The 26960-nt window shown below is 38.7% G+C and overlaps 1 protein-coding gene across 2 annotated transcripts in view; it reads left to right on the plus strand.

Annotated features, from left to right (window-relative positions):
* Nucleotides 1-26960, plus strand: part of KDM3B (lysine demethylase 3B) — a 60757-nt gene that overhangs the window by 910 nt on the left and 32887 nt on the right. The window contains exons 2-7 of one of the 2 annotated variants that reach the window (XM_037061276.1): nucleotides 13267-13434; nucleotides 17682-17795; nucleotides 19407-19512; nucleotides 21170-21294; nucleotides 23601-23675; nucleotides 26335-26934. In XM_037061276.1, coding sequence (XP_036917171.1) covers nucleotides 13267-13434; nucleotides 17682-17795; nucleotides 19407-19512; nucleotides 21170-21294; nucleotides 23601-23675; nucleotides 26335-26934 — 1188 coding nt within the window. The remainder of the gene's footprint in view (nucleotides 1-13266; nucleotides 13435-17681; nucleotides 17796-19406; nucleotides 19513-21169; nucleotides 21295-23600; nucleotides 23676-26334; nucleotides 26935-26960) is intronic. The other variant, XM_037061285.1, reaches the window with a different exon arrangement.

Raw genomic sequence — 26960 nt, forward strand, 5'->3', positions numbered from 1 at the left:
ACTGTTTTTGATAACTTTGAGATCTGTCTTAGCAGCTGAATGGTGGTTCTTTTTTGCTCTCAGCTCATCTACTCCCCCAGCCTTGGGAGAGGTTTTGTTTTGAAACTTTGCGTTGGGGCATAGTCGCTTGTGAATACTTGCTTTGGTGTATTTTGTGGTTTTAAAGTTGTTCCGTAAAAGAATTTAACCAGCATTTAGGACCATGATGTGCTGTTTTTGTTCTGTGATGGCAAAAATACTCTCTTTGAAATTTGGCAAGCCTCTTGAGTTCCTCATTCTGATACCGGCCCCAGCTTCTCTGTTGAGATAAGGCTATGAAAAATAGGATTCTTTCGGAATGTAATAGATCAGCAAGTAGAAGGTAAATTTTCTTGGTGAACTTGCTTCTGCAGATTTTATTCGCTCTAAAGGCGGAAGCAATTCTTGAGATTTAATAGTAATATTGTAGGTTTCTGTTATTTTTCTATTCATCATCTATGTTAGTCACACCGCCCCCCCCCCCCGCCATGTGCAAGCTTTATGGTTTGATTTGTGACCCCTTTAGGCTTTGCTTCTGCTGTATGAGTTCATTTGCTTTGACCTTTCTCCATGCTACCTAAGAAAAGGCTGCTTGGACGTTTATGAGGCTTCAGTGAAGCAGATTTGGAAAAGTGTCAGGAATATTAGAGTGTGAGGTTGATGATTAAGGAGATTTACATTTAAATTCTTCTGTGCTTTCTTTAGAAGGTTGCTTTCTAGGTTGAGATAGGGGAGAGCTGTCCTTCTCAGATCCAGTAATTTACCCCTTTGAATGCAAAATATACTTAAGATCCACCATTGTATGCAAACTTTGACCAGAGGCCTAGTTTTTCATTCTGAATTTTACATTCTAGTTGTTTCCTCCATTACACGAATTGCTAATGAGTTCTGCACCTGAAATGGCTACCCATTCACTTTGTTGTTTGCTGGGCTCCCTACGGCATAGGTTTGTGAAACTAACTGAGATGCTGGACACCACTTAAGCTAAATACTGAATAATTTTACTCTTGGGCCCATGGAATTCATTTCTCAAACCAAGTAAAAAGTTGCAGTGATTCTTAGGTATTGAAGTCTTGCATGGAGCCGTATGCATATAGAAGCAAAGGCAAATTTGAGTTTTGAAAATGCACTATGCTTGTGTGTATAGCTAGGGACTTGAGAACACAGCCACAATAAAACCTAGAGCCTTTAGAAATTTTCACCAGCTTGCAAAATTGCTCAAGAATTGCTGTTGCTGTGATGAGGTTCTGTTAATGGCAATGACTAGTATAGGATCAAAATTGGCCGTTTATTTCCATTTTTCATTAAAGAGCTTTCCTTTGGACCTTAGACATGTGGGCCTTTCCAATTTGCACCACACACCGTAGTAAACACAACTGTCTTCCAATCAAAAGTGTTCTTCCTGTACTCAAGGGTGGAGTTTGCAAGCAGCTGGCCTGTGATTGGGCAGATCTTCATTCAGTTATGTTTAAGATGTTTTCAGGCATGCTTGGTTTTGAGTAAAGCATAGCAGGGCGCCCCCTGTTAAGGATGAGTAATTGAGGGTTGGATGAATGAGTTTTTGAAGTGATTGAAAATACTTCTCAATATTAGGTTCCATATAGGCCTGATCCATTTAATAAACACATTTTTTGGAAAACAGTACCAAAGCCGTGTGCTACCTTAAAATGAAATTTGAAGAAAAGGGAAGTCAGGATCCTGTTTGATTGGGAGTTTTGTTGATAAGGCTTTAATAGGTGAGCATCTTCATCATCAAAGCCATGCTGACAACTGCTAAGATTTTTAGATTAGGTAAGAAAACAGCCGCCCCTGTGGAAGAGTAGCCTTCTTTATATTTCAAAATAAGCCTGTTGTGTTTTTTTTGCAAGTCTTATTGCAAAATTAGTTTAACATGTGTTTCACTCTTCTAACTTAGTGTCCTCTTTGTGTTCCTAAATCATTATTGGTTCATATAAGTTGCATAGACCTTGGGACCTTCACAGATGGTGGTATGGTTAATTTTTTTAAAAGAGACCAAAAGAAGTGGATTTTCCTTTTATTGTTATAAAAGCAAAACTTACATTTTGCAAAATGTCAGCCAAAAGTATACCAGGAAAACACAGTGATAATCATCCTTAACCAGCTCCCACTTACCAAAGAAGGCTTTGCTCATCTTTCTTCATAGTAGTATAAAAAATATAAAAACATTCATTCAGGGTTGCTTTTTTTTTTAAGCAAATGGCATATTGCACACTATCTACAGCCTGCTCATTTTCTTTTTTCCATTTAACATTGCATCATAGGCATCAGTACTTACAGATCTTACTCATCTTTGATTTAGATAACCACATTATATTCCATGACATGGTTGTACCATAATTTATTCAATTCTTACCCCCTTACAATGGATATTCAAGTTATTTAAATTTTTTGGCACTATACACAGTGCTATGATTAATATTCTTGTACATATCTTTTTATGTAATCATGGTTTTTTGTTTCTGTAGTTCAGCCATCCAGGAGTAGGATTGTCAGGTTAGGGAATATACGAGTTGTGTGTATGTGTTTTTTATTAGGTGATGCCAGGTTATTTTTCAGTAAGATTATAGTATTTCATGCTCCCACCAGCAGGGAATGCATGCAATGACTTGTGTCCCCTAACCTTTGCTATCGCTGGTGTCTTCATCTCTGTCGTTTCTGGCAATCTCATGGGTGAGAAATACCATATTTTGCTGTCCATAATGCATATAAAAACGTGGGTGCACATTATATGTGGGATTATGATTCCCATTGTTATGCCCATGGTATGTAATCATTATACTCATGTACAATGTGCACCCTTGTTTTTCCCTCAAAAATTTGGTCAAAAAAGTGTGCATGATACATGGCAAAATATGGTAATATCTAGCCTTTGTATAATCACTAGCATTTTTATGTTTATTGGCCTTTTACACTTCTTTTATGAGTTATTTATACCTGTCTTTTGCCCATTTGAAAAAATGAGAGTTGTCTTATCAGTCTAAAACTTCTGTGCATATTAGTGATATTAACCCTTTTGCCTGTGAAGTGTATTGCAGTTATTTTCTCTTGTTTGTCTTTTGACTTTGTATGGGTTGCTTTGCCACGTGGAAAAAGAAATTTTTAAAAAATCATCATTCTTAATGGCTTCTGGGTTTGCTTGCTTGGGAAGAGCTCCCCCTTCCCCTTCTTGAGCCTATATAAATATTCTTCAAGTTTTCTTTCTAATATTTTCATGTATTTATTTTTACCTTTAGATCTTTGGTCCACATACAATTTTGTAAGTGACACATGGAAGGGGTTCTAACTTTTTTCCTACAATGTAACCAATTATGGCAGCACCAGTTTTATTAAATAAATTATACTCACTGTATGGCAGAATTAAGTGATGCTTTTGGTAGCATTGATTTGTTCTGAATGTTTATCTTTGCTATCTCAGCTATCCAGAACTTGCAAGAAGAGTAAAAGCATATCTGCCTTATTTTTTATTTCCTAATCTTTCATTTTTATCTGGAAGAAAAGTGGACTCTAAAATATTCCGTTCCTTTGATCCGAGATAATGTAGTAATTATAGCAATGCTGAGCTAGTACCATGTTTCTTCTACCTGGGAGTCTTCCAAGAGGAGTGAAAGCATATCCGCCTAATTTTTTTTAATTTATTTATTTTTGCCTCATCCTCCAGCCTTTCCTCTTTGTCTCAGCTTTATCTAATAACTATAGTCCGGTCTAGGATAGTATGTTTGCAGTGTGCAGTCCGTTAGTATTTCTTCTTAACCTGTGTTCAAACAGAGCTTCAGCCCTAATTGAAATGAGAGTTTATGGCTTTTAGTAATTATCTTTAAATGTTCTTTTCTTGCCTCTAACTCAAAAAGTTAAATATCTGAGTGATATCTGATGATACGCTCTGTTTATTAAAGTAAATAGAATATGTTTTTGTGGATCAGTGTATGATTTAGTGAACTTTAAATAAAATGAGATTTTACAAAGGAATATTCAACATTTAAGTCTGAACTCCTCTAAGCACACTTTTCATCTTAACTCTCTTATAGCAAGGGGGTCTGTTTTGAAACACTGAGATGCCATTGAGTTTTTCAGGCACTCAGGTGCTTTGTACAGTTTTTTAAAAAAATTTGTCTTATATGTGTGTGTGTAATTTTTAATAGCTCTTTGCTATTTGTTTTTATTTGTCTTTACATTCTGTTTGTTTCACACATTATACCTTGGCCATTTTGTCCAGTGTCCTGTTCTCTCCCTTTAAGATCTAACACAATCAGATCTCTCCTCTTAATTACCCATTTGTTTCTAAGAGTTTTGCTTCACTAACTCCCCACCTGCCAGGGGTTGGTTCTCATCCCCAACTTGTTCTGGTTGATTTAGTTTCCCCTCCTAAATGGTGGGTAAGTAGCATGGCGTTTGCTGTTAGTGATTTTCTCCACAACAGCTGGGGTGGGCTCCTGGAAGAGGCTTTGCTTCTTCCAGGCCTGGGGGATGCAACACCTGTTGCTGCTTCTCAGTTTTCCACTGTCTTTGACAGGTTGGTGGTTTTTAATCCCCCCTCCCCCACTCCACTGTCCCTACTGCCAGAGTGTCTTTTACCCTCATCTGTAGATAGGTAAAACCTCTGTTTGTTTAGTAGTAACTCATATAGTGTGACCTGTTGGTTTTGCAATGGCAGAAATTCTTTTTTATGTGTGTCTTCAGGGGTAGTCAGGCCCTAGGGGACTGAGTCTCACTAACCAAAGCCTCTGGAGACTGATTTGTAAGTCCACAAGTAAGGTTATTAATTTGCAGAGGGAAATACACCTATCCAGAGATGCCCCCTGCTGGTCTACTCAAGAGGCCAAATTACAGATAAGAAGGATCCTCAGTATGCAAAGAAATCAGACAAGGAAAATCGGGTGTTGCCAAAAGAATATTTATAGCAAGCAGCCCTGATTTGGTGATCCTCCACTTTTAGTACTTTCATGTTGCCATTGCTTTGTTCCCACTTTTCTGTTTGCTTTTAATGTTGTCATCCTTCAAAATCCTATAAAGAGAAAGGAGAGCCTGTGTATTCTAGTTTCCACCATTTCTGTAAAACCTTTCTGAATTCACAGTGTCATTCTTTTTGTCTTTGCTCCTGGAGCATTTTGTGGATATCTTTTTTGGAATTTATCTGATTTTTTTAAAAAATATTTATTTATTTATTTTTTGAGGGGAAGGGACAGAGAAAGAGGAGGGAAACATCGATTGGTTGCATCTCCCAGTCCCCCAGCCTGGGACCTGACCCACAGCCCAGGCATGTGCCCGCCCTTGTGCCGAGACTGGGAATTGAACCTGCAACCTCTTGCTTCACAGGGTGGTGCTCAATCCACTGAACACACCAGCCAAGGCTTTACATCTTCTTTTTTGTTTGTTTTTGGTTTGTTTTTTTTAAAGACAGAGCAGCTTTTACTCTATTTACATCCAACAAAACTTTGCAAGGAATAATCCTTATTGTACAACCAGGGCCCTGGATGGGTGAGGCATTCCCCAGGTGGAGTGGACAAGAAGGATTAGGAGTAGAAGGGATACCAGTTCTTCTAAGGGGAGTTTGGGACTCCTCTAGCTCCCAACTCCTGAACATCTTCTTATCTAATAAAGAGATAACAAGATACTTAACTTATTTCCCTTACAAGATTGTAAGTTCATCAAAAGCATGAAGCACATACATTTTTCTATTATTATTTTAAAAGGCCATCTCTGCCCTGGCTGGTGTGGCTCAGTGGATTGAGTGACAGCCTGTGAGCCATAAGGTCAGTAGTTTGATTCCCAGTCAGGGCACATCCTGGGTTGCAGGCAGGTCCCCAGTAGCGGACACATGAGAGGCAACCACGCATTGATGTTTCTCTCCCACGCTTTCTCTTCCCCTTCCCCTCTCTCTAAAAATAAATTAATAATCTAAAAAATAAATCAATAAAGTATTTAAAAATACTTTATTTTTAGAGAGAGGGGAAGGGAGGAAGAAAGAGAGGGAGAGAAACATCAATGCGTGGTTGTCTTTCATGTGTCCCCTGCTGGGGACCTGCCTGCAACCCAGGGATGTACCCTGACTGGGAATCGAACCAGTGACTTTGTTTCACAGGCTGTTGCTCAACCCACTGAGCCACACCAGCCAGGGCAAAATAATTTTTATTGGTTGGATAATATATTTAACAGTTCCATTTTCTTTGGATATTGAAATTGTTACAGAGTTTAGGCTATATCAATAATTCTGTGATTAACGTTTTTATGAATAAAGTCTTTTCTATGTTTAGGATTATTTCCTAGGATTAATGCAGCATTGGTATTATGGAGACATATACATATATTTAAGTTTCTCAATATGGCAATAGCAATTTTTTCCTTTTTTAAGTCATACCAACCTATAACCTGACCTAGTATGAGTTTGCTTAAGAAATGCATGCTTATCAGGAGCCACATGGTCTGCTAGGCATTTTGTGCTTTTATTGAATTTAATCCTGTGACAATCCTTTGAGGTACTTAAACTGTCCCTATTTATAGGAAAGGAAGTGAGGCTCACAGAGGCTAAAGTAACTTGCTCCTGGCTACATGCTAAGAAGTAGGGAGGTTGGGGTGCAAATCCAGTTCTTTGTGATTCCACAGCCACTGAAAGCAGTGTATATGCTTGAGTTTTTATTCCTTTTAGACCTGTGCTATTCAGGTACTTAACTTTAGTTTATTGAGGTTGTTAGAAAGAAAAAATTGGGGATAATTGTTAGAAAGCTGTCTCTGTTTTTGCTCCTCTAAATGTACTGTAGTGAAGATGCACTCTCAGAAAGCTATCTCTTGATCAAGAAACCATGGAAAATTATATTTTATTTGAAAACAGCACTATTCTAGACATGCATTTATTCCACCCCTTGGCTGTCAAGATATCCTAGTTTTATAAAATTATTTGTAACAGAATTTATCTTTTGTTTAGAAATAGGTAGGAAAATTGGAAAAGAAAATTTAAGAACCTTGGGAGTTAGTCTTCTTTTCTGGTACCCTCACAAAATCATCACCATATCAGGTTATTTTTTTTATTTCTAACTTTTAAAATATACTTTGCTTTCCCTTCATGTAGTCTTAGTGATTTAGGTCTTTTTCATCTTTCCTGGGCTATCATTGCTTTGTAATTGGCCTTCTTGTCTTCAGTTTCTTCCCTCTGATTTATCTTCCAATCTGATCCCAAAGTTGATTCCTTCCTTTTTAAAAAACGTAGTTATAAAAGCAATATATGACTGCATATTTTAAAGGAAAAAGAGAAGAAACACTTACTGATAAAGCTAAAAAAGCATCATCAGTTGGTGAATTGGCACCAGCTGATGGCCATTGGTGCCAGTTAAATGCCAACAAGAATCTACAATGTGGGATGCCATGAAGAAGGAAATTCATTCTGTGCAAATTAGCTCAATTGTGATACGGCCTGGCTGTACAGCCCCTTACTTTGGTGTTTCAGCTCAGCCAGGGGCAGCCTTTGGTGGAAGGGAAATTGCATTCTCTAAGCCAGAGGGGAGCTGGCTTATATGTACTGGAGTCCGTTTCCCTGATGCCTCCAAATCCTCAGTTTGGTCCGAAAGGCACTATCCTGATTGGTCATAATAGAGCTGCTCAGATTGGTCAGGGTTGCACAGCTCTGACTGAATGGGGAAAGCTGAGGCCCTTCTGGTTGAAATGGATTCCAGGAACTCCTTTGTAAGGGCTGGCTCAGATGGCAGAAACACAGTCCGGGCAGGCAGTTCAGCCTGCAGCTCACCCTGTGAGGTGCAGGTTGTTTGAGAGGTTCCCATGCAGAAGTGGCTGCTATGCAGTTTTAAGAAATGTGAGCCCAGTCAGCCACTGGGAGCCCTTCTTAATAGGTGTCTTCCCCTCATCCCCTACTCAGGGTTCACACCCTCCTATCCCAAGCTTCTTCCCTTTTTTCACATTAGTCTTTTAGATATACCTCATTTTTAAAAACTTCTCTATATTACTCCATAGTATGATTAAAGTATGGTTAGCTTTTCACCTAATTATTAAATATAAACTATCAGTGGCTCCTCTGAGGCCTGTAGCAAGCAACAGAAACTCATATGTATCCAGGGACCAGGTTTATAAGACACAGCTGGGTGACAGAGCAAAAGGTGTAACAGGGATTGACAGCTGGGGGGTTTAGACACTATCTAAAGATGCACATTAAAAATAAATCAGAAGGCCCTGGCTGTGTAGCTCAGTTGGTTAGAGCATTGTCCTCATAGGCCAAGGTTGCAGGTTTGATCCCTGGTCAGGGCACATGCAAGAAGCAACCAATGAATGCATAAATAAGTGGAACAGCAAATTGATGTTTCTCTTTCTCTCTCAAATCAATTAAAAAGTTTTTTTAAAGATCACAAACATTATGCTGGCTTAACAAGATACCTTTGCTACCAGGTTTTAATTTATTATCTTTTTAACATGCCCATCAAAGCTCTTTACAGCTTACTCTCCCTCTCCTCTTAGTGCACTCAGTCTTTTATGTTTCTCTGCCTTTGCACCTGCTGAAAGTCTTTACCTTCTCTGCCAGAATAATGCCGCTTGTCCTTTAAGACCCAGCTTGTATGCCGCTGTCTCCTCTGTGAAACTTTTCTAGATTCCCAAGGCACTTGCCTTCTCTAGCCTAACAAAGCATACTCAAATCTTAATCATTGCCCTTATTACATAGCTCTGTAAAGATTTCTGTACCTCTCTGTTAGCTGTCGAGGGTGTGAGTCCCTCTGGCCAGTGCTACCTTATCCACCTTATTCTCTCTCTCTCTCTCTCTCTCTCTCTCTCTCTTTTTTAGGGAGAGAGAGGGAGAGAAACATCCATGTATCTCTCACTCATCAACCAGTTGCCTCTTGCACACCCTCCACTGGGGACCTGGCCCTCAACCCAGGCGTGTGCCCTAAGGGCGACCTTTCGGTTTGCTGGCAGGCACTCAATCCACTGAGCCACACCATCCAGGGCCACCTGATTTTCTTGGAGCTACACACACTATATATAGGAGGCATTCTGTTCTTATTGAGCAGGTGAATAAATAATTTTATTAACTGTGGTAAGAATGGCCTTAGAGAGAACCAGAATCCATACTGATGTTAACCTGATTACATGGTAAACTTGAAGGCCTATATTCTCAGATTATCGCTACTGATTTTATTAAATATAGGGTAACTTATTTGAGTTTTAAAGAATTTTTTTTAGCGGGCCTGTGAACCAGACGATCGAGGTTCGATTCCCAGTCAGGGCACATTCATGGGTTGCAGGCCAGTTCCCGGCAGGGGCCATTTCCCAGCAGGGGATGCACGAGAAGCAACCATACATTGATGTTTCTCTTCCTCTCTCCTTCCCCTCCCCTCTAAAGATAGATAAATAAATAAATAAATAAAAAGAATTTTTTTTAGTTTAATGTCATTAAAGCAAATGAAAATCACATGTAAACCATAAAGGAATTTTGAAATAAAAGCAAGAGTTTTTTAATAAAAGTAGTTTTACTACTAACTCTCCTTAACTATTGAAATATTTTACATCTCATCCTTGGGTTCTAGCTAGACAGCATGAAGGCTATTTGTTACTTTTACTCTAATAGAAAAAAATTTAAGACTTTTTAAAAAATCAACTCAAGCCCTGGCTGGTGTAGCTCAGTGGATTGAGCGCGGGCCTGCGACTCAGACGATCTTGGTTCGATTCCCAGTCAGGGCACATGCCTGGGTTGCAGGCCAGTTCCCTGTAGGCCAACTCCCAGCAGGGGACGCACAAAAGGCAACCACACATTGATGTTTCTCTCCCTCTCTCCTTCCCTTCCCCTCTAAAGATAAATAAATAAAATCTTTTAAAAAAAATTAAAAAAATAAAAAATCAACTCAAACTGTTTAGTCCTGTTCTTTTCAGACTGTCAGCTTGCCATGACTGTCTCTGGCTCAACACAACCACCACCATTGACTTTTGTTAGTTTATAGTCGTCCTCCTGTCCCAAAGCCTGGTCACTGCCATTGTACCAGTTTGTGTTCAGTGCACTTCTATGGGAAATGATTCCTACCTTACATGTTCTAACTGCTTCCATTACCCTAGTTGGAGGTGAGGCAAATAATATACAGTTCTAGGGCCAGAAGTAAGCCTCACTGTAGGGAGAACAGGTTTACATCCATCCACCCACATTCCACGCTGTTCACCTGCAGCTATGGTTTGATCCCAGAACAAAGAGGACTGTGGTGGTTGTCAAGTTAAACACTTTATTCCTTCTCCTTTGCCCAGGCAAGTTAAGAGATAATTGCCCTTAAATTGGTTGAAATCTGGCTTTCAAATATTTTGGCTTGTCCCTGATGTTTTCAGGTATGTGATGATGGATTTCTGAATATTGATTTTTTTAATGTTTAAGTTCTTATGTACAAAGAATACAAATTCTGACATTTTCGGCACAATGACTTTTTTAGTGTTCTTATATTTGTATGTTGGTATGAGTTAGAATGTTGTGACTCATATGTTGATTTTTAAAGAGGTTGGCAGATTGGAACTGTATCATGGCACTGAGCTGTCAGTCACCATGGAGCCTCAGCCTCTGGTGTTCTAAGTAATGTCCAATAGAGAACTGTCACTCAGGGTCAGATTCAGCCTGGGCGTTGAACACCCCGTGCTCCTTTTCATGGCTTGCAAAGTAGTCAGCCCTTCAGCCATCGCCTGCCTTCTCCTGACATCAGTTGTGTAATTCCCTCACTGTTCTCCTGGGCTCTGGTGCAAAACCCAAGTCATTTAAAACTTTTCCTGTCCCCAGCCGGTGTGGCTCAGTTGATTGGAGCATCGTCCCATAAACAAAAGGTTGCTGGTTTGATTCCTGGTCAGGGTATATACCTAGGATGTGGGTTCAATCCCTGGTCCAGGGGCTATGATCCTGGGGTCCAGGAGTGATATGTCTATCTCACATCAATGTTTTTCTCCACCACCCTCCTTAAAAAAAAACAATGAAATAAAAGTATCTTTGTGTGAAGATTAAACATAATAATTAAAAATTTTTAAAGTTTCCTTTTCCTTATATTCAGCCAGTCATCAGTTTTATTGATGGAACTCATGGATTCTCATGAACATAAGTCTGTTTCCTTGTAGCCTCCCTGCTCCCTCTCTAGGTCATGTTAAGGACACTCCCTAGGGGGTTAGGGACAGGTAGAAGAGGGTCAGGAGGGATAAATGGTGACAGAAGGACACTGGACTCTGGGTGGTGAACACACAACACAATATACAGCTGATATATACAGATGATATAGAATTATACACTTGCAACCTATTTAATTAATCAGTGTAACCCCAATAAATTCAACAAAAATATATTTTTTTAAAAACTTTCCTCTCTCCCCTCTAATCCATCTATACCCACTGCTAGCTAGCTGAGTTTTCTTAAAGCTCTGTTCATATCTTGACCTCGGTTAGAACTCTTTCAATGGCAATTGGATTTATACACACATAGGCAGCTGGATGAAGGCACAATTTTTATCCCAGGATTCGAGATCTTTCCCACTGACTCTAGGTCTGTTTTTGCATCAGCTCCCTCTCCTGCCCCATGGTGTGCTGAAGCTCCTGGTCTCTTAGAACTCGATGGGACTCCTTTGTCCTCGGCCCGTATCAGTCCCTCTGTACACTTGATGTGATCTCTCCTGCCTCTGAACGTCTCCCACACCTTATCTTCACTTTATTTCTGTTTATCTTATGGCATGTTATTGTCCAAGTAATGCTTTGTCATGGGCCAGACTGCTTTTGAATCCATTTATTTAATTTTCACAACCAGTTTATGAGGTAAGACGGGTGTGTCTTATCACAAGGGAGGAAACCAAGACTGGAGGCGGAAGGAGTGACCTGCTTAAGTTTTGCAGCTAAGACTCAAATCCAAGCCTCCTGGAACATAATAAGCCCCAAGCTTTGTTCACTATGCGATTCTTAGATTCTTGGTGCCTGAGTCTGCTTTGGGCCCTTAGTGCCTGCAGATATTCCATGGTTTCCAGTTGGGAGTCTCTGCCGTGGAGATTCTGACATTTTCCTACTTCTCTCATTGTTGCCTTAGGAAACGTAACATGAGAAATTTCTTACAGAGCCAAGCGATTCGAAAAGGGTTGCTTCCCTGAGTAATTGCTTTATGTTTATTTTTGTGTGTTTGTTTGTTTGTTGTTAGAGCTATGTAGCTGACCTCTCCATTTTCAGATTGGCCTGTGAAAAGGAAGCTTAGAACTAAATATATCACTCAATTATATAACTATATAGATCCTTATTGCCTGCTCACGTTTTCCCTTTCACACTTTGGTAGTGACTTCCCGATGTAGTTTACTTGGCCCTGGTTTTTTAAATTTATGTTTTATCATTTTATTGCACTGTTTCCCCAAAACTAACTAAAATTCTTTTAAAATGAAGTGGAATATAAATAAATACTCTAGCCCTTCTTCTGTGATCAGTTATATTTGAGGCACTGGACATACCTATTCTAAATATTGATACCTATATGCATATGTATTGTCCTTTCTACTGTGTTTGTTAAACATGCTCAGAAATCAGAGTTTATATGGAAAAGCCAAACATAATCATACTACTTATTAGAGAAATGTGGTTTCATTTGATATGAATTGCTTTTAAAAAAACTTAAAATGTCTACTTAAGCATATCTCAGAACGTGGGGTGTCCCTTCTGGGCATGCCTTTGCCAGCAGGTATGAAATCGCTGCTGGCAGTGGTACTTTAAAAGTCCAGAACTAGGAGGGCAACTTCCCCCCCAGTGTTTATCCTTTTGAACCTTGTATCATATGCACATGTCACCTGTTCAAAAAATTAATGAAACAAGTTCATGGTCATTTTCAGTGAGAGCGTAAAAGATTTCTTCCTACCTGTTAGACTATGAGCTCCTTGAGACCAAGAAATGTGCTAGATTTCTCTTTATATTCCTGAGCCTAGCACAGTGCCTTATACATAGTAAGCCCCCAACTAGTGTGCATACGTATGAATTGGAAACTAAAAGTCACAAATTTCAGTCGTTTTACAGCTAAAAATTACTGACTGTGGATAATCATGCCTCCTTCATTCTGTCCCCCGTTTCAGAGTGGAGCTGACCTGGCTCTGAAGAAACATTGGCTTTTATTAAAATATTCGTTAAAGGAACTTAAAGACAAGTTAGTAGAATTTTTCCTAGTCAGTTGTTGAAAAGGAGGTTTATATTTGTTTATATATAATAGTGTGGGATTTTTCAAGTGTGACCTCCAAACTCCTTATCTCTTTTTTGCAGATCTTTGTAGAATTTGACGGCTGTAACTGGAAGCAACACTCCTGGGTCAAAGTTCATGCTGAAGAAGTTATTGTGCTTCTGCTGGAAGGCTCTCTAGTATGGGCACCCCGGAAGGACCCAGTCCTCGTCCAGGGCACTCGAGTATCAATTGCACAGTGGCCAGCTCTGGTGAGTGTTTATTGGCTGGGAACATATTTGGACTTTACTCCTATACTATGAACTATGGTTAAACTCTTTAGAATTCTCCAAACACTGATATTTGTCCTTAACACACTTTTAAAAAAAGATTTTATTTGATTATTTTTACAGAGAGAGAGGGTTTCCCCAAACCCCTTATCAGACTGTATGCCAGAAACGTCAATCAGTTGTTCTCTCGAACTCCCAGCTGGGGACCTGTCCTACAACCCAGGCATGTGCCCTGACCGGGAATCAAACTGGTGACCCTTTCTGTCCTCAGGCTGGCACTCAGTCCACTGAGCCAGCTGTCCTTAAATCACTTTTATTCTGAAGTTACCAAAGCAAAAATTGGGAGAGATCTTTCCTCCTGTGTTTTCTGAAAACTCCTTGTATTAGATATTTGATACTTTTTGTTTCTAATAATATTTCTTTTTTAGTCTTTTCTCATGGTAAGGCTATGAAACAATGTGTTTAATCCTTATTTTTTTCCATTGAAGATGATTTTATTTTTTCCCAGCCATGCTGAGATATCGTTGACATATAATATTGTACAAGGTTGTACACACCATGATTTGATGTACATATCTATTATGAAAAGATTACCACAAGGTTTGTTAAGGCGTCCATTGACTCACATTGTTACCTTTTTATGTGTATGTGGTGAGAACTTTAAGATCTGCATTCTTTGCCGAGCTAAAGTATACAATATGGTATTGTTAATTATAGTCACCATGCTTACATTTGGTTCCCAGACTGACTCATCATATAACTGAAGTTTGTACCCTTTGATCACCGTTACCTGTTTCTTCCTCTCCCCACACCCCTGGCGACCACCACTCTACTCTCTGTATCTATAAGTTCAGGTGTGTTTTGTTTTTTAGACTCCACATAAAAGTGAAATCATACAGTGTTTGTCTTTCTCTCTTTGCTTTATTTCAGTTAGCATAGTGCCCTGAAGTTTCATCCATGCTGCAAAGAGCAGGATTTTCTTTTTATATGGCTGAATAACATTCATGTGCACACATAAACACACCACATTTTCTTCATTCATCCATTGCTGGACACTTAGGTTTTTTCCGTGTCTTGGCTACTTATTGTAAATAATGCTGTAGTGAACATTGGTGTACAGATATCTCTTTGAGATAGTAATTTAATTTCCTTCAGATATATACCAAGAAGTGGCATTGCTGGATCATATGGTAGTTCTGTTTTTAAATTTTTGAAGAACCTCCATACTGTTTTCCACAGTAGCTGTACCAGCAGAGCACAGGGATTCCCTTCCCTCCGCGTCCTTGTCAGCACTTGTTATCTCTTGTCTTGATGGTAGCCCTTCTGATCGGCTTGCGGTGATACCTCGTTGTGGTTTTGATGAGCATTCCCTAATTAGTGATTTTGAGCTCCATTTTGTGTAACTATTGGCCATTTGTATCTTCTTTGGAAAAATGCTTATTTGGGTGATTTGCTCATTTTTAAATGGGATTGCTTGGGTTTTTGCTATTGAGTTATATGAATTTCATAGCTTTGAATATTAACCCCTTATCAGATATACAATTACAAATATTTTCTCCCGTTTCTTATGTTGTCTTTTCATTTTGTTGATCATTTCTTGTCTTATGCAGAAGCCTTTTTAGTTCGATGTAGTCCCACTTTTTTATTTTTACTTTTGTTGTTTGGGTTTACAGTTTTAAAGTGTTGAGTTTTGGTTTCTTAAGCCAGACAAAATAGTGCTATAAAATTTAATTCTGAGACTTACTCCAAGATGGAGGTGTAGGTGGAAACACTGTGCCTCCTCCCACAACCAAGTTTGAATACAACAAAGGTTTGGAGAACAAAGACGCAGCCAAAGAACAGAAAATTGAACTATACGGAAGTCTGACAACAACGAACGGTTCTACCGGACTGGTAAGAGGGGTGGAGCCAGCAGCAGAGCAGGGTCGGGCAGGAAGGATACCCGGACCCCAGGCGCCCAGGCATCCAGGCATCTGGGGTAGCCTCTGTGGACCTAGTGAGGGCTTGGGGCAGCAGGAGTGAGAAGTGAGACGGACCATGCAGCCCCCAGCAACGAACCCAGCAGCACATTCGAGATCAGTGGGACAAATTGCACGGCCGCGGTGGCAGCGGGAGGAAGCAAACGGTGCCTGCCATTGCCTTCCTTTGGCCCCGCCCCCACATACAGCATCACAACCCAGCAACTGAGTTGCCCCACACTGGTGAACACCTAGGGCTCTGCTCCTCATACGTAACAGGCACAAACAGTCCAAAATATGGCTCAAGAAGAACTCAAAGCCCCAGAGCGGATAACTCTTAAGTGACCAGGAAATAGCGAAACTCTCAGATGCACAATTCAAGACACTGTTTATCAGGATGCTCACAGAACTGGTTGATTATAGTCACAAATTAGAGGAACATATGAAGGCTAAACTAATTGAAATGAAGGGAAATGCACAGGAAACCAATAGTGATGGAAAGGAAACTGGGACTCAAATCAAGGGGGTGGACCAGAAGGAAGAAAGAAATGACCAAACAGGAAAAAGTAAAGTTACAAGAATTCAAAAAAATGAGAAGAGGATTAGGAACCTCCAGGACATGTTTAAATGTTCCAACATCCGAATTATAGGGGTACCAGAAGGGGAAAAGAAGCAGCCATGAGTGGAAAATTTATTTGAACAAATAATAAAGGAGAACTTCCCCAGTCTGGCAAAGGAAATAGACTTCCAGGAAATCCAGGAAGCTCAGAGAGTCCCAAAGAAGTTGGACCCAAGAAGGAACACACCAAGGCACATCATAATTACATTAGCCAAGACCAAAATGAAGGAGAGAATCCTAGAAGCAGCAAGGGATAAGGGGACAGTCACCTACAAAGGAGTACCCATCAGACTGTCAGCGGATTTCTCAAAAGAGACCTTACAGGCAAGAAGGGGCTGGAAAGAAGTATTCCAAGTCATGAAATCCAAAGACCTACAGCCAAGATTGCTTTATCCAGCAAAACTTTCATTTAGAATGGAAGGACAGATAAAGTGCTTCTCAGATAAGGTCAAGTTCAAGGAGTTCATCATCACCAAGCCCTTATTATATGAAATGCTAAAGGGACTTATATAAGAAAAAGAAGATGAAAAATATGAACAGTGAAAGGACAGCAAACTCACAGTTATTAACAACCACACCTAAAACAAAAGCAAACCAAGAGGACAGCTAGATCAGGAGTGGAACCATAGAAATGAAGAACACATGGAGGGTTAGCAACAGGGGAATGGGAAGAGGAGAAGGGGGGAGAAGAGACAGAAAATAAGTAGCATAGACGATAGGTAAAAAATAGATAGGGGGGAGGGCAAGAATAGTAGGGGAAATATAGAATCTAAAGAACTTGAGACATGGCATAAACTAAAGGGGGGAAGGATGAGGGAGGGGGTGTGTAGGGAAGAGGGGAATGAAGGGAGGAATAGAACAACTGTAATGGTATAATCAATAAAATATATTTTAAAAAAATAAAAATAAAAATCTTTAAAAATTAAAAAAAATTTAATTCTTAAAGTATCCATTTGTTTGTATCTATTCCTTGTTAGCAAAGTAGGCCAGCACTCAATCCACTCGGTCACACCAGCCAGGGCTAAAGATTTTGTTTTTGTTTTTAATCTAGCTCTGTGGCTAACCAAATTAAGTAATGTTCAAAACAAATATTTTTTACCTGGTGATTATACAGTATTATCACTTGCTACACTCTCTTTTTTCATTTGTTTTTTAAGGTTGAATTTCCAATTCAACTTTTAGAATAAGCTCAAACTCATGGGCCCCTGGGTAACTTTGTAGACTATTTATTTATGAAACAGAAATATGAATGTACTCATGCATATTTATACCAGTAGTTATTTTAGAAATCTCACAAAGATTTTGGGAGTTCTAGAGATGATAATGGTGTAACTCTTTATTCTGGGAATTTAATGTTAAGTTAGCCCCCTTGAAGCCAGGCAAAAAGATTACTCTGATCCCTGGAAAAAATTAGGAATTTCTCATTCTTCTTTTCCTATTTAACTATAAATAAAAGCTAGTTTGCTTTCTGATTATTTGAGGGGCAGATGCTGGGTTGGGAATGTTTCCAAGGACTTAATGCTTTAGCTTAATCTGTATTTACTGGTGTGAAAAATAATAATAATGGATATTTTCTCTGAAGCTAGAGATTTGGTTGAATTGTTATTTTCTTTTCCAAGTTCTAATCAGTTTCTTGTTATTGTACTTCACAGACTTTCACTCCCCTAGTAGATAAAGTTGGTTTGGGATCTGTGGTTCCAGTAGAATACCTTCTGGATAGAGAGCTTCGTTTCCTGTCAGATGCTAATGGGTTGCATCTGTTCCAGGTACTTAATTCTTGCTCTAGTACTAAGCTTATTCCTCTCCTTGTTAATTTCTTTTTTGGTTATAAATATGGTGTTTCCCTTTTTCTTTTAGCTTTGAAACAAAGTACTTCCAATAATTCCCTGTATCTTTTACTGTTTTTCTGCTCCCTTGAAAAGTACAGTTGGTGACTAAGGCTTCTTTCTTCTGCAGACCCTCACCCAACCCTGAAATCACTTAACACTTAAGACCACAATTCTATGGGTCTCCCCAGAAGAGGTGGCTTCCCACAGGTGGTTGCTTCTATAACTTGAGCCTGAGGGAACCTACACTTGTGTATGTGGCAGGGAGGCTGGGAGTTGGGGCTGATTCTAAGCAACATTAAATATTGAAGAGCCTGGGTATATCTTTAGTTACAAGGAAAAGGGATAAGATAGTAGTTTAAACAAACTAACATCTGAATTAGAGTTTAAGAATTTGTGGATGCTAATATTTATTTCTCATTAGGCTGGCACTCAGTCCACTGAAGTTACCAAAACAAAAATTGGGAGAGATCTTTTCTTTTGTATCTTCTGAACCTCCTTATATTAGATATTTGATATAAGGGTTACTCTCTGAAGGTTAAAAATTAGGAGGCTCCTAAGAGTTTTGCTGTCTTACTGAGGCAGCTAAGAGGAGTATTTGCTTAGCTTCAAGGTCAGACCAGATTGGGCACATTCAGAGTGGTTAGGCCATAGATTAAGAGAAGTATTTTCTAAACTATGTTTTGTGATATGTTAATGATGATTTTGTTAAATTGATTTTAGAGAGAGGAAGGAATAGAGAGGGAGAGAGAAAAACATCAACTTGTTCCACTTATTTATGCATTCATTGGTTGATTCTTGTATGTGCCCTGACCAGGGATCGAACCCTAATATACCAACCCTGGCATATTAGGATCATGCTCTAACCAACTGAGCTACCCTGCCAGGCTTTAATGATGATTTCTTTGTTGATATCTTTTTCATCCTCAGTAAGTTTCACTCTTATTCATCAGCCTTACTTTACTCATCTTTGTAATCCTAGTGCTTATATGGGTAGGCAATTGGTCATTGTTGGCTAAATATCAAAATAAAATGTTTTATGGCTCTTGGCTGGGTACCTCAGTTGGTTAGAGTATCATCCTGATACAACAAGGTTGTGGGTTCAATCCCCAGTCAGAATACATACAAGAAGCAACCAACGAATGCATAAATAAGTAGAACAATAAATCGGTGTCTCTCTCTCTTTCTCTGTACCCTTCCCTTCCTCTCTCTTTCTTTAAAATCAATTTTAAAAAGATGTTTTGTGGTCAAATAAGTATGAGAAATACTGACCTAAGCAGATTTTTTTCCTATATGTCTTCTCGGAGCTTTAATGTGCTATTGTATATAGAAAGATAGAGTATATAATATTTCTTAAACCTAACTGACCTTAGACGTCTTTAATTTTTGCAGAGATCTCATGAGCCTAGGGTTGCATAGACCATTCTTTGACAAATGATGATGTAAAGCTCCTCGGGGGTATGAGTTTTCTTATCTGGTTAGTTACTGTTTCTTATCTGTTACTGTTACTCATTTTAACATTCAGTTGTTTTCTTCTCTTGTCTTTACCAGATGGGAACAGATAGCCAAAACCAGATTCTTTTGGAACATGCTGCACTGAGAGAAACAGTTAATGCTCTGATCAGTGACCAAAAGCTACAAGAGATATTCAGCCGAGGTAAGAACAGGTAGTCTTCTGTCCCTGAATTCGGAGTCAAGTGTATGTCATTGTTGAAAGTGATGGAATGGGGAAGACACTATGCAAATCTAAATATCTGTGCTTGTCCATTGTGTGTGTGTGTTTGTGCGCGTGCATAGAATCAAGAGTGTCTCCAGTTAGCTGGATCTCTAGACTTTGGAAAAATAGGATCTTGGTCAGACCACTGTTTCCTCTTTATATTACATTTCATAATACACAGTTTTGTTGTGAGTTTTTTTGCTCATTCCTTAAATATTTATTAAGGATGAACCATGAACTACACAGAATGTTAAGGCACTGGGGATATAACTATGAGCTAGAAAATCTGTGCTCTTCTTGAGCTTACTATCTGTCTATAAGGGTGTCAAGGACTAAAGGCCGTTAACATCAACAAATTATAACAACTTAGAGTACAAGATAAATTCATAAAGGAAGGTATCCACAGACTCAATTTACATTAATATTGTGTTATTTTTTTAAGACTGAAAACAAGAAAGAATTATTACCTTTTTCATGTTCAGATCAGTTGCCCAAGATGCTATACAAAGGGCAGACTGTTGCTTCATCTGTCCTTCCCTTCATGTCGTACATCCGCTCTTCTTCCTTTCTGAACCTTGTCACCGTCATGGTTTTCAGTGAAATAGTGTCCTTGGTTCTCTTCTGTCAAACTAAATGTAAATAGGTAAAGGTAGGAATAGGAACACTGGCCTATTTCGGGAAGAAGAGTATTGGGATAAAAAGATGTTTAATAATCCAGGAAAGGTATGGGGAAAAAAGAATGTGAGAAAAAATTTATAGCAGAAGAAAATTGGACAGAATGAGAGGTGGAGATGTATATCCATATGTATAGAAAATTAATAAAGCTTAATTATAACTCTGAGAGGTAATTTAAAGTAACTAATGATTTAGCTATGTAGTCTCAAGTGTGTTAGACATGCAGGAGAGAGAAACTGCCCTCCATGGATGTTCAGATGAAACTGCAGGGTACCATTACCAGTTGAGAAGGGAGTATCTTTGAAGTTCTGTGTTTTGTCTACAGCCATACCACCCTGAACACACCTGACCTCATCTGGAATTCTGTGTTCCTAGGAAAACAGGGGCTTTATTTGTTCAGACTATCATTAGTGCGGAGGTTGAAAACCTCTTATATTGAACTTTCTACCTACTGTTAACTGAAAGTCGGATAGTAGAGTATAAATGTTATATAGCACTCATATGGTCATTTAACAAAATAGTATACTCAACTTACTGACCTTCTGTTTTTTAATGTTATGTATCAGATCTGAGTACATCTTCATACTACCTGTAGTTTTTTATTTATTTCTAAGTTTCCTTTCTCTTTCCTATGTTCTAGAATGGGAAGATTGAGATAAGGAAGAATCAGATGCCTGGGAGGGTCTAAGAAATCTCTAAATAAACTGAATTTACAAAGGTCACTGGGAAAAACTATTTATGTTTTGTTTTGAATTTTTTTTTAGTATGGTAAATCTGGAAATACTCATTTATTCCACTCTATATACAAGATTGAAATTGCCAGACATTTACACTATATAGTTTTCCTTCTGCTTTTGGAACCAATTATGCAATGTATGTAGCTTAGCTAAAGAAATTCAATACTGACTGATTTCTCCTTTAGGTCCCTACAGTGTTCAAGGTCACAGGGTCAAAGTATACCAGCCAGAAGGGGAAGTAAGTTGGATCTATGGTGTAGTAAGCCATCAGGATTCCATTACTCGTCTTATGGAGGTGTCTATAACTGAGGTGAGGCTTTGTGTTATTTCGTCTAAAGCCCATCCATCCCCTTACTGAGAGAGGTGTAGGGTAAGGGAGTACTTTGAGTGTAAGACATGACCTTGAGAAAGGCTGTTCTACTTTCCTAACCTAATTATTCTCATATGTAAATTAGAATTAACTAAAAAACAGCCCCACCCCACTGATCTCACAACACTGTTGGGAAGTAAGGTAATGTACTTGAAAGTGCTTTGAAATCTGTAAAACAGTGTACAATTGTGAAGTGGTATTATCATTTTATCATGTAAAGCTAAGTAGTAGTTACTTTAGTTAGCATTAGCTTCTATAATACACCACTCTCCCTTAGATACTGGAAAGTTGTTTCTAATGAAGTAAATAGAAAAAACATAGCATCTAACTCTACCTAGAGAATTATGTAGGAAAAACACTAGATGAGTGTTTTCTTTCTTTTTTAAAAAAAAATATTTTATTTATTTATCTTTAGAGAGGAAGAGAAGGAGAGAAATATCAATGTATGGTTGCCTCTCGTGAGTCCCCTACTGGGAACTGGCCTGCAACCCAGGCATGTGCCCTGACTGGGAATCGAACCGCGATCGTGTGGTTCGCAGGCCCGCGCTCAATCCACTGAGCTACACCAGCCAGGGCTAGATGAGTGTTTTCAAGCAGACAGATTTGTATTTGATGTCTTTGAACTGGTTTCAGACTTGCCCTTACCAGTCACATGTATTGATAATACAAACATAAATGATTTTATTTATATATTTGAATTTTTAGAAAAATATTTAAATCTTTAATCTAAATATTCAATAATTAAATATTTAGATTAAATATTTAAAGATTTAAAGATTTAATCTATATTTTTATAAAAATGTTTAATCTTAAATATTTTTGTTTCTAAAAATATTTAATCTTAATATTAAAAATATTAATCTTTAATAGTTTTCATTTTAAAAGTTCAAATAATATACTATATAAAGTAGATATTAAGAGCTGCCCCATCCCCCCACAATGATAACTGCCATTAACATTTGGTACATATTAACTATTCTTCTATAACTTACCTTTTTTTACTTAATTGTAAATTAACATCTTTCTGTGTAAAGTACATATAGACATGTGTCTGTCCTTTTATTTTACTATTTTTTAATCCTCACCCGATGATGTTTATTGATTTGAGAGAGAGAGAGAGAGAAATATTGATATGAGAAACATCGATCCACTGCCTCTTATATGTGCCCTGATTGGGGAGCAAACCCTCAACCTAGTTATTGTGCCCTGACCCGGGGTTGAACTCTTAACCTTTTGGTTCATGAGGCAAAGATTCAACCAACTAAGCTGAACCACCCAGCCAGGGCTGCCTTGTCCTTTTTTTTTTTTTTTTAAGCATTTTTTAAATTTAATTATTGTTCAAGTACAGTTTTCTGTCTTTTACTCCCATCCCAGCCCACCGCCCCCCAGTGCTCCACACCTCCCTCCCATTTCCACCCCCCCTTAGTTTTTGTCCATGTGTCCTTTTGCCTTGTCATTTTAAAATAGATGCATACTATTCCACTGGATGGTTATGTCATGACTAATTTACTGGTAATCAAAAATTGATGGACATTTTAATCAATGCAAGTATTTTCAGTAATACAAATAATGCTGCAGTGAATATTCTTGAACATATACCATTGTTCACTCTTTCGCATTATTTATTGGGATAAATTACTAAGAATGGAAATCGTTTATTCTTTAATAGTAGAGTGGCGTTTTTAATTATTATTGGTTCTGAAGGTTTTTGTTTTCTGTAATGTACAGAATAGGAAGGTTTTTAGAGGTGCAGAATTTGAAATTAACATCCTTAAAAGAAACCCAAATACTGGAAGGCTTACCATAGTTCATACCTTGTTTCAGATGTTGTTATCTACCTGTAGGATAGTAATGATCCCTGCCCTGGTAGCACTTTTTTTTTTTTTAATATTTTATTTATTTATCTTTAGAGGGGAAGGGAAAGAGAGAGGAAGAGAAGCATCAATGTATGGTTGCTTCTTGTGCATGCCCTGCTGGGAACTGGCCCCTGCCGGGAACTGGCCTGCAACCCAGGAATGTGCCCTGACTGGGAATCGAACCGCGATCGTCTGATTCGCAGGCCCGTGCTCAATCCACTGAGCTATACCACCCAGGGCCATCCTGGTAGCACTTTTATTCTACTATGGGAATAGAAATACAAAAATAATTATGCAGATTAGAAAAATACATGATTGTGTCTTTGGTAGACAACATATTAAACCTTTTTCCCTCTTTTTCATATTATCTGTTACCTGCTCCTACTGTAGAGTGGTGAGATCAAGTCTGTAGATCCTAGACTGATTCATGTGATGCTGATGGATACTTCATCACCTCAGAGCGAGGTACAGTAATGGACTGAGTCTATGAGCAGACTTGGGAGCTTGCTTTATGTTATTATGTAGATTCCTTATGTGTGTATGTTCCATGGATACCCTTTGGATTTCATCTCTGGCCACTGTACTTTTCTTGCTTTTTTCAGTCTTGCCTAGTTACATGAGGATAGATAGTCTCAAGAGAAAGACTTAGGCTGCGCAAACCCTTTTAATAATGGTTATGTCACCTAGCCGGCTTAAAATCCATAGCCTAACTGTTTCTTCTTACTTTCTTTTAGGACAGGTATATTTGAAAGGTACAGTAGACAGTTAAAGCTGTAATAAGCAGTAGTAATATTCATGGCCTACCCAGTAATAAGAAATGGAGGAGAAGCTATATCCTTTTTTCTTCCCACTAAGTGGTAGTGAGCTCCAGGGAAACCTGAGGTTCCACATCCCAAGAAGATGAAATAAAACAAGTGCCTAGTTCTGTGCTCAGCACACAGTAAATTGTTCTACAATTATTGTGAACCAGTCCAACTCTTGTTCGTTCAAAATTATCATAGCCCCCAAAAAATACATTATAAATCAGTACCTAAACCAGTCAAGGAATCTTTTGTGATTTTTCTTCAGTAGGACATGGACTAGAATGGCCAACTGTCCACATACATATTCTTTATAGTCTCTTAGCACCTCTATAATATTGCTGTTTTGGCCACTCTTGCTAAGTACAGAGTTCTTCCTCCTCTTCTTTATCTAGTCATCTTGACTTCATAAAATAAGGGTAGGAAAAGAAGAATCAGGGTTAAATTTATTAGACCTTTACTCCATATTACCACAAATAGGATAAATGTCTTGACTGTGTTTACATGGCTGAAAACACCTGTTACTTTGATGGTGTATTGGGCCCCTTTTTTATTCCCTTCCTTATTTTATTTATTCATTTATTATGTGCCAGGTACTGTTAAGCTGGCCAGATATAGCTGAAGAGTCACTGGTCTCAGTGTCCTAGGCTGTCTACTCACATGTGAGTAGCTCACCGTAAGTAGGAATACATATAAGTTGTTGCTCAGGGAGGTTGCTGCGAGCCAGGCTCTGCAAGTTGGCCAGATGAGTCAGAGGTGAGATCGATCTGTGGTTTCCAGCAATGGATTTTGATTCTTTCCTTTTCAGCTTTGCTGTGATGTGACTATCTTCTTAGCTAGCAAAGCATAATTATTATTGACAGTTCTGCCAAGTTTTACAGTAACCCTTCTTAGAGATTCGCCTCATTTCTTGAATGATGAGTAAGCAAGAGAGGAGATTGCACTGATCATACTTCTGTAGTTTACAACAGTGGAAACTGGGCGGTGAACAAGAGCTAAAAAAGTTTTTAAAAAATCAAGTGAAAACAGTTCCTAGCAAACAGAAACAGTTTTTAAATGAAGGATTTAAAAACTTAGATTAATGTTACCAAAAGTATGGGAGAAACAGAAAGAAATTTAGGCTTTGGTTAAAAATTATAGAAGGAAATTACAGGAGAAAAGATGGAAATGAAGGCAGCAAAGAAAAAAAGAAAGAAAAATACAGGAACTAGAACTGGCTTAAGAAATACAAAATTTAAAACAGTTTGTTATAACACCTATAATAATGATTACAACAAAGATTCAGATCTGCACAAAGAATCTAAATATTCCAGAGCAAAAGAGTGTGTTTATTAAGTTGTATAATATTAACAGCTAACTAACTGTGTGACAATAGTTTATTGCCACCCTAACATGTTATCGCCAAATTAAACTATGTGAAAGTTACCTGAATAAAGCTAAAATGATTACCTGCCTTATGGTAGAATACCAGTCTAACAATGTTCCAGATACAAGTCCTTGCTGCACAAATGTTGCTTGAGAAAATGTTAGCTGTGTCCCAAATCTCTCTTCCTTTGTCCTTCTCAGGGAAGAAAATAGGAATTGCCTCTTCTAACCTGTATCTTTTAAGGTTATCTGGCCTCTCAAATAAGGTACAAGTAAGATTTCATGAGATAGGCTGAAATTATTGAAAGAGCTAAGAGATTTAACTATATGCTATGTGGTAGCTGCCTTTTTTTTTTTTGCTTTCCTCTGTCTAATGCTTTTAATAAGATCTGGAGATTGTTTGCATCTTTGTAGTGTCTGTAAGAGCAATCCAAACTTGTCTCTATTGGGCTCACTTTTCCTTTGGTCACAGACTCATAAATGTTAGTTTTCCTATTGTTGTCATCAGTTTTTCATGACTTCCAGAGGAGGAGATTTTATTTCAATATTTGAAATGCTGTGACTGTCAAACAAGGAGACAAATAGGAAATAAAGCTGATTTTTTTTTAAATCAAGGGGCAAATGAGCTCCTAACCTAGCTTTGGCAATCTATTTTGTAAAAGAAACTTCACAAATGTTTAAAACCTTCATTTGAGGAAGTAGTGCATTGTATTTAAGGGGAGGTTTGCCAAGTGAGTTAATCTCTGGTGACCATTATCTTGAATATGTGTGTGTAAATTGAGTCACTGGAAGATTGGAGCTTTTTGACAAAGGGGGTGTCTTAGAGTTGGCATTAGAACTTGGCCATTTGTGCCTGCTTTGATTTTCTGCTTCTAGAGATGGGAAAGAGCTAATGGTTTATGGTTTTCACAAGATGGAAAATCCCTTGTAATAAATCTTTTTTGAATTTTGTTTTGTAGGGGGGTACGTTAAAAGCAGTAAAATCTTCCAAAGGAAAAAAGAAGAGAGAGAACATAGAGGGGAAAGATGGCCGGAGGAGAAAAAGTGCTTCGGACTCTGGGTGTGACCCTGCATCAAAGAAATTAAAAGGAGACAGGGGTGAAGTAGACAATAATGGGAGTGATGGAGGTGAGGCGAGCCGAGGCCCCTGGAAAGGAGGGACTGCCAGTGGAGAGCCAGGGCTGGATCAGAGAGCCAAGCAACCACCAACTACATTTGTCCCCCAGATTAACCGCAACATTCGCTTTGCCACTTACACCAAAGAAAACGGCAGGACTCTGGTGGTGCAGGATGAGCCTGTCGGTGGGGATACACCTGTACCTTTTACTCCATATTCTACAGCCACAGGTCAGACGCCTTTGGCCCCAGAGGTAGGTGGGGCTGAAAGCAAAGAGTCAGGAAAAACACTGGAACAAGTTGGCCAGGGCATGGTGGCTTCAGCAGTTGTGGTCACTACTGCCAGCTCAACACCAACCACGGTGAGGATCTCAGACACTGGCCTTGCAGCAGGGGCTGGGCCCGAAAAACAGAAAGGCAGCCGGTCACAGGTCCCAGGAGAGGTGAGTTGTTTCAGGGGCAGATATGC

The sequence above is a fragment of the Sturnira hondurensis genome, unplaced genomic scaffold (genome assembly GCF_014824575.4).
Source record: "Sturnira hondurensis isolate 20B ecotype Veracruz unplaced genomic scaffold, ASM1482457v3 Scaffold0001120, whole genome shotgun sequence".
Lineage (NCBI taxonomy): Eukaryota > Metazoa > Chordata > Mammalia > Chiroptera > Phyllostomidae > Sturnira > Sturnira hondurensis.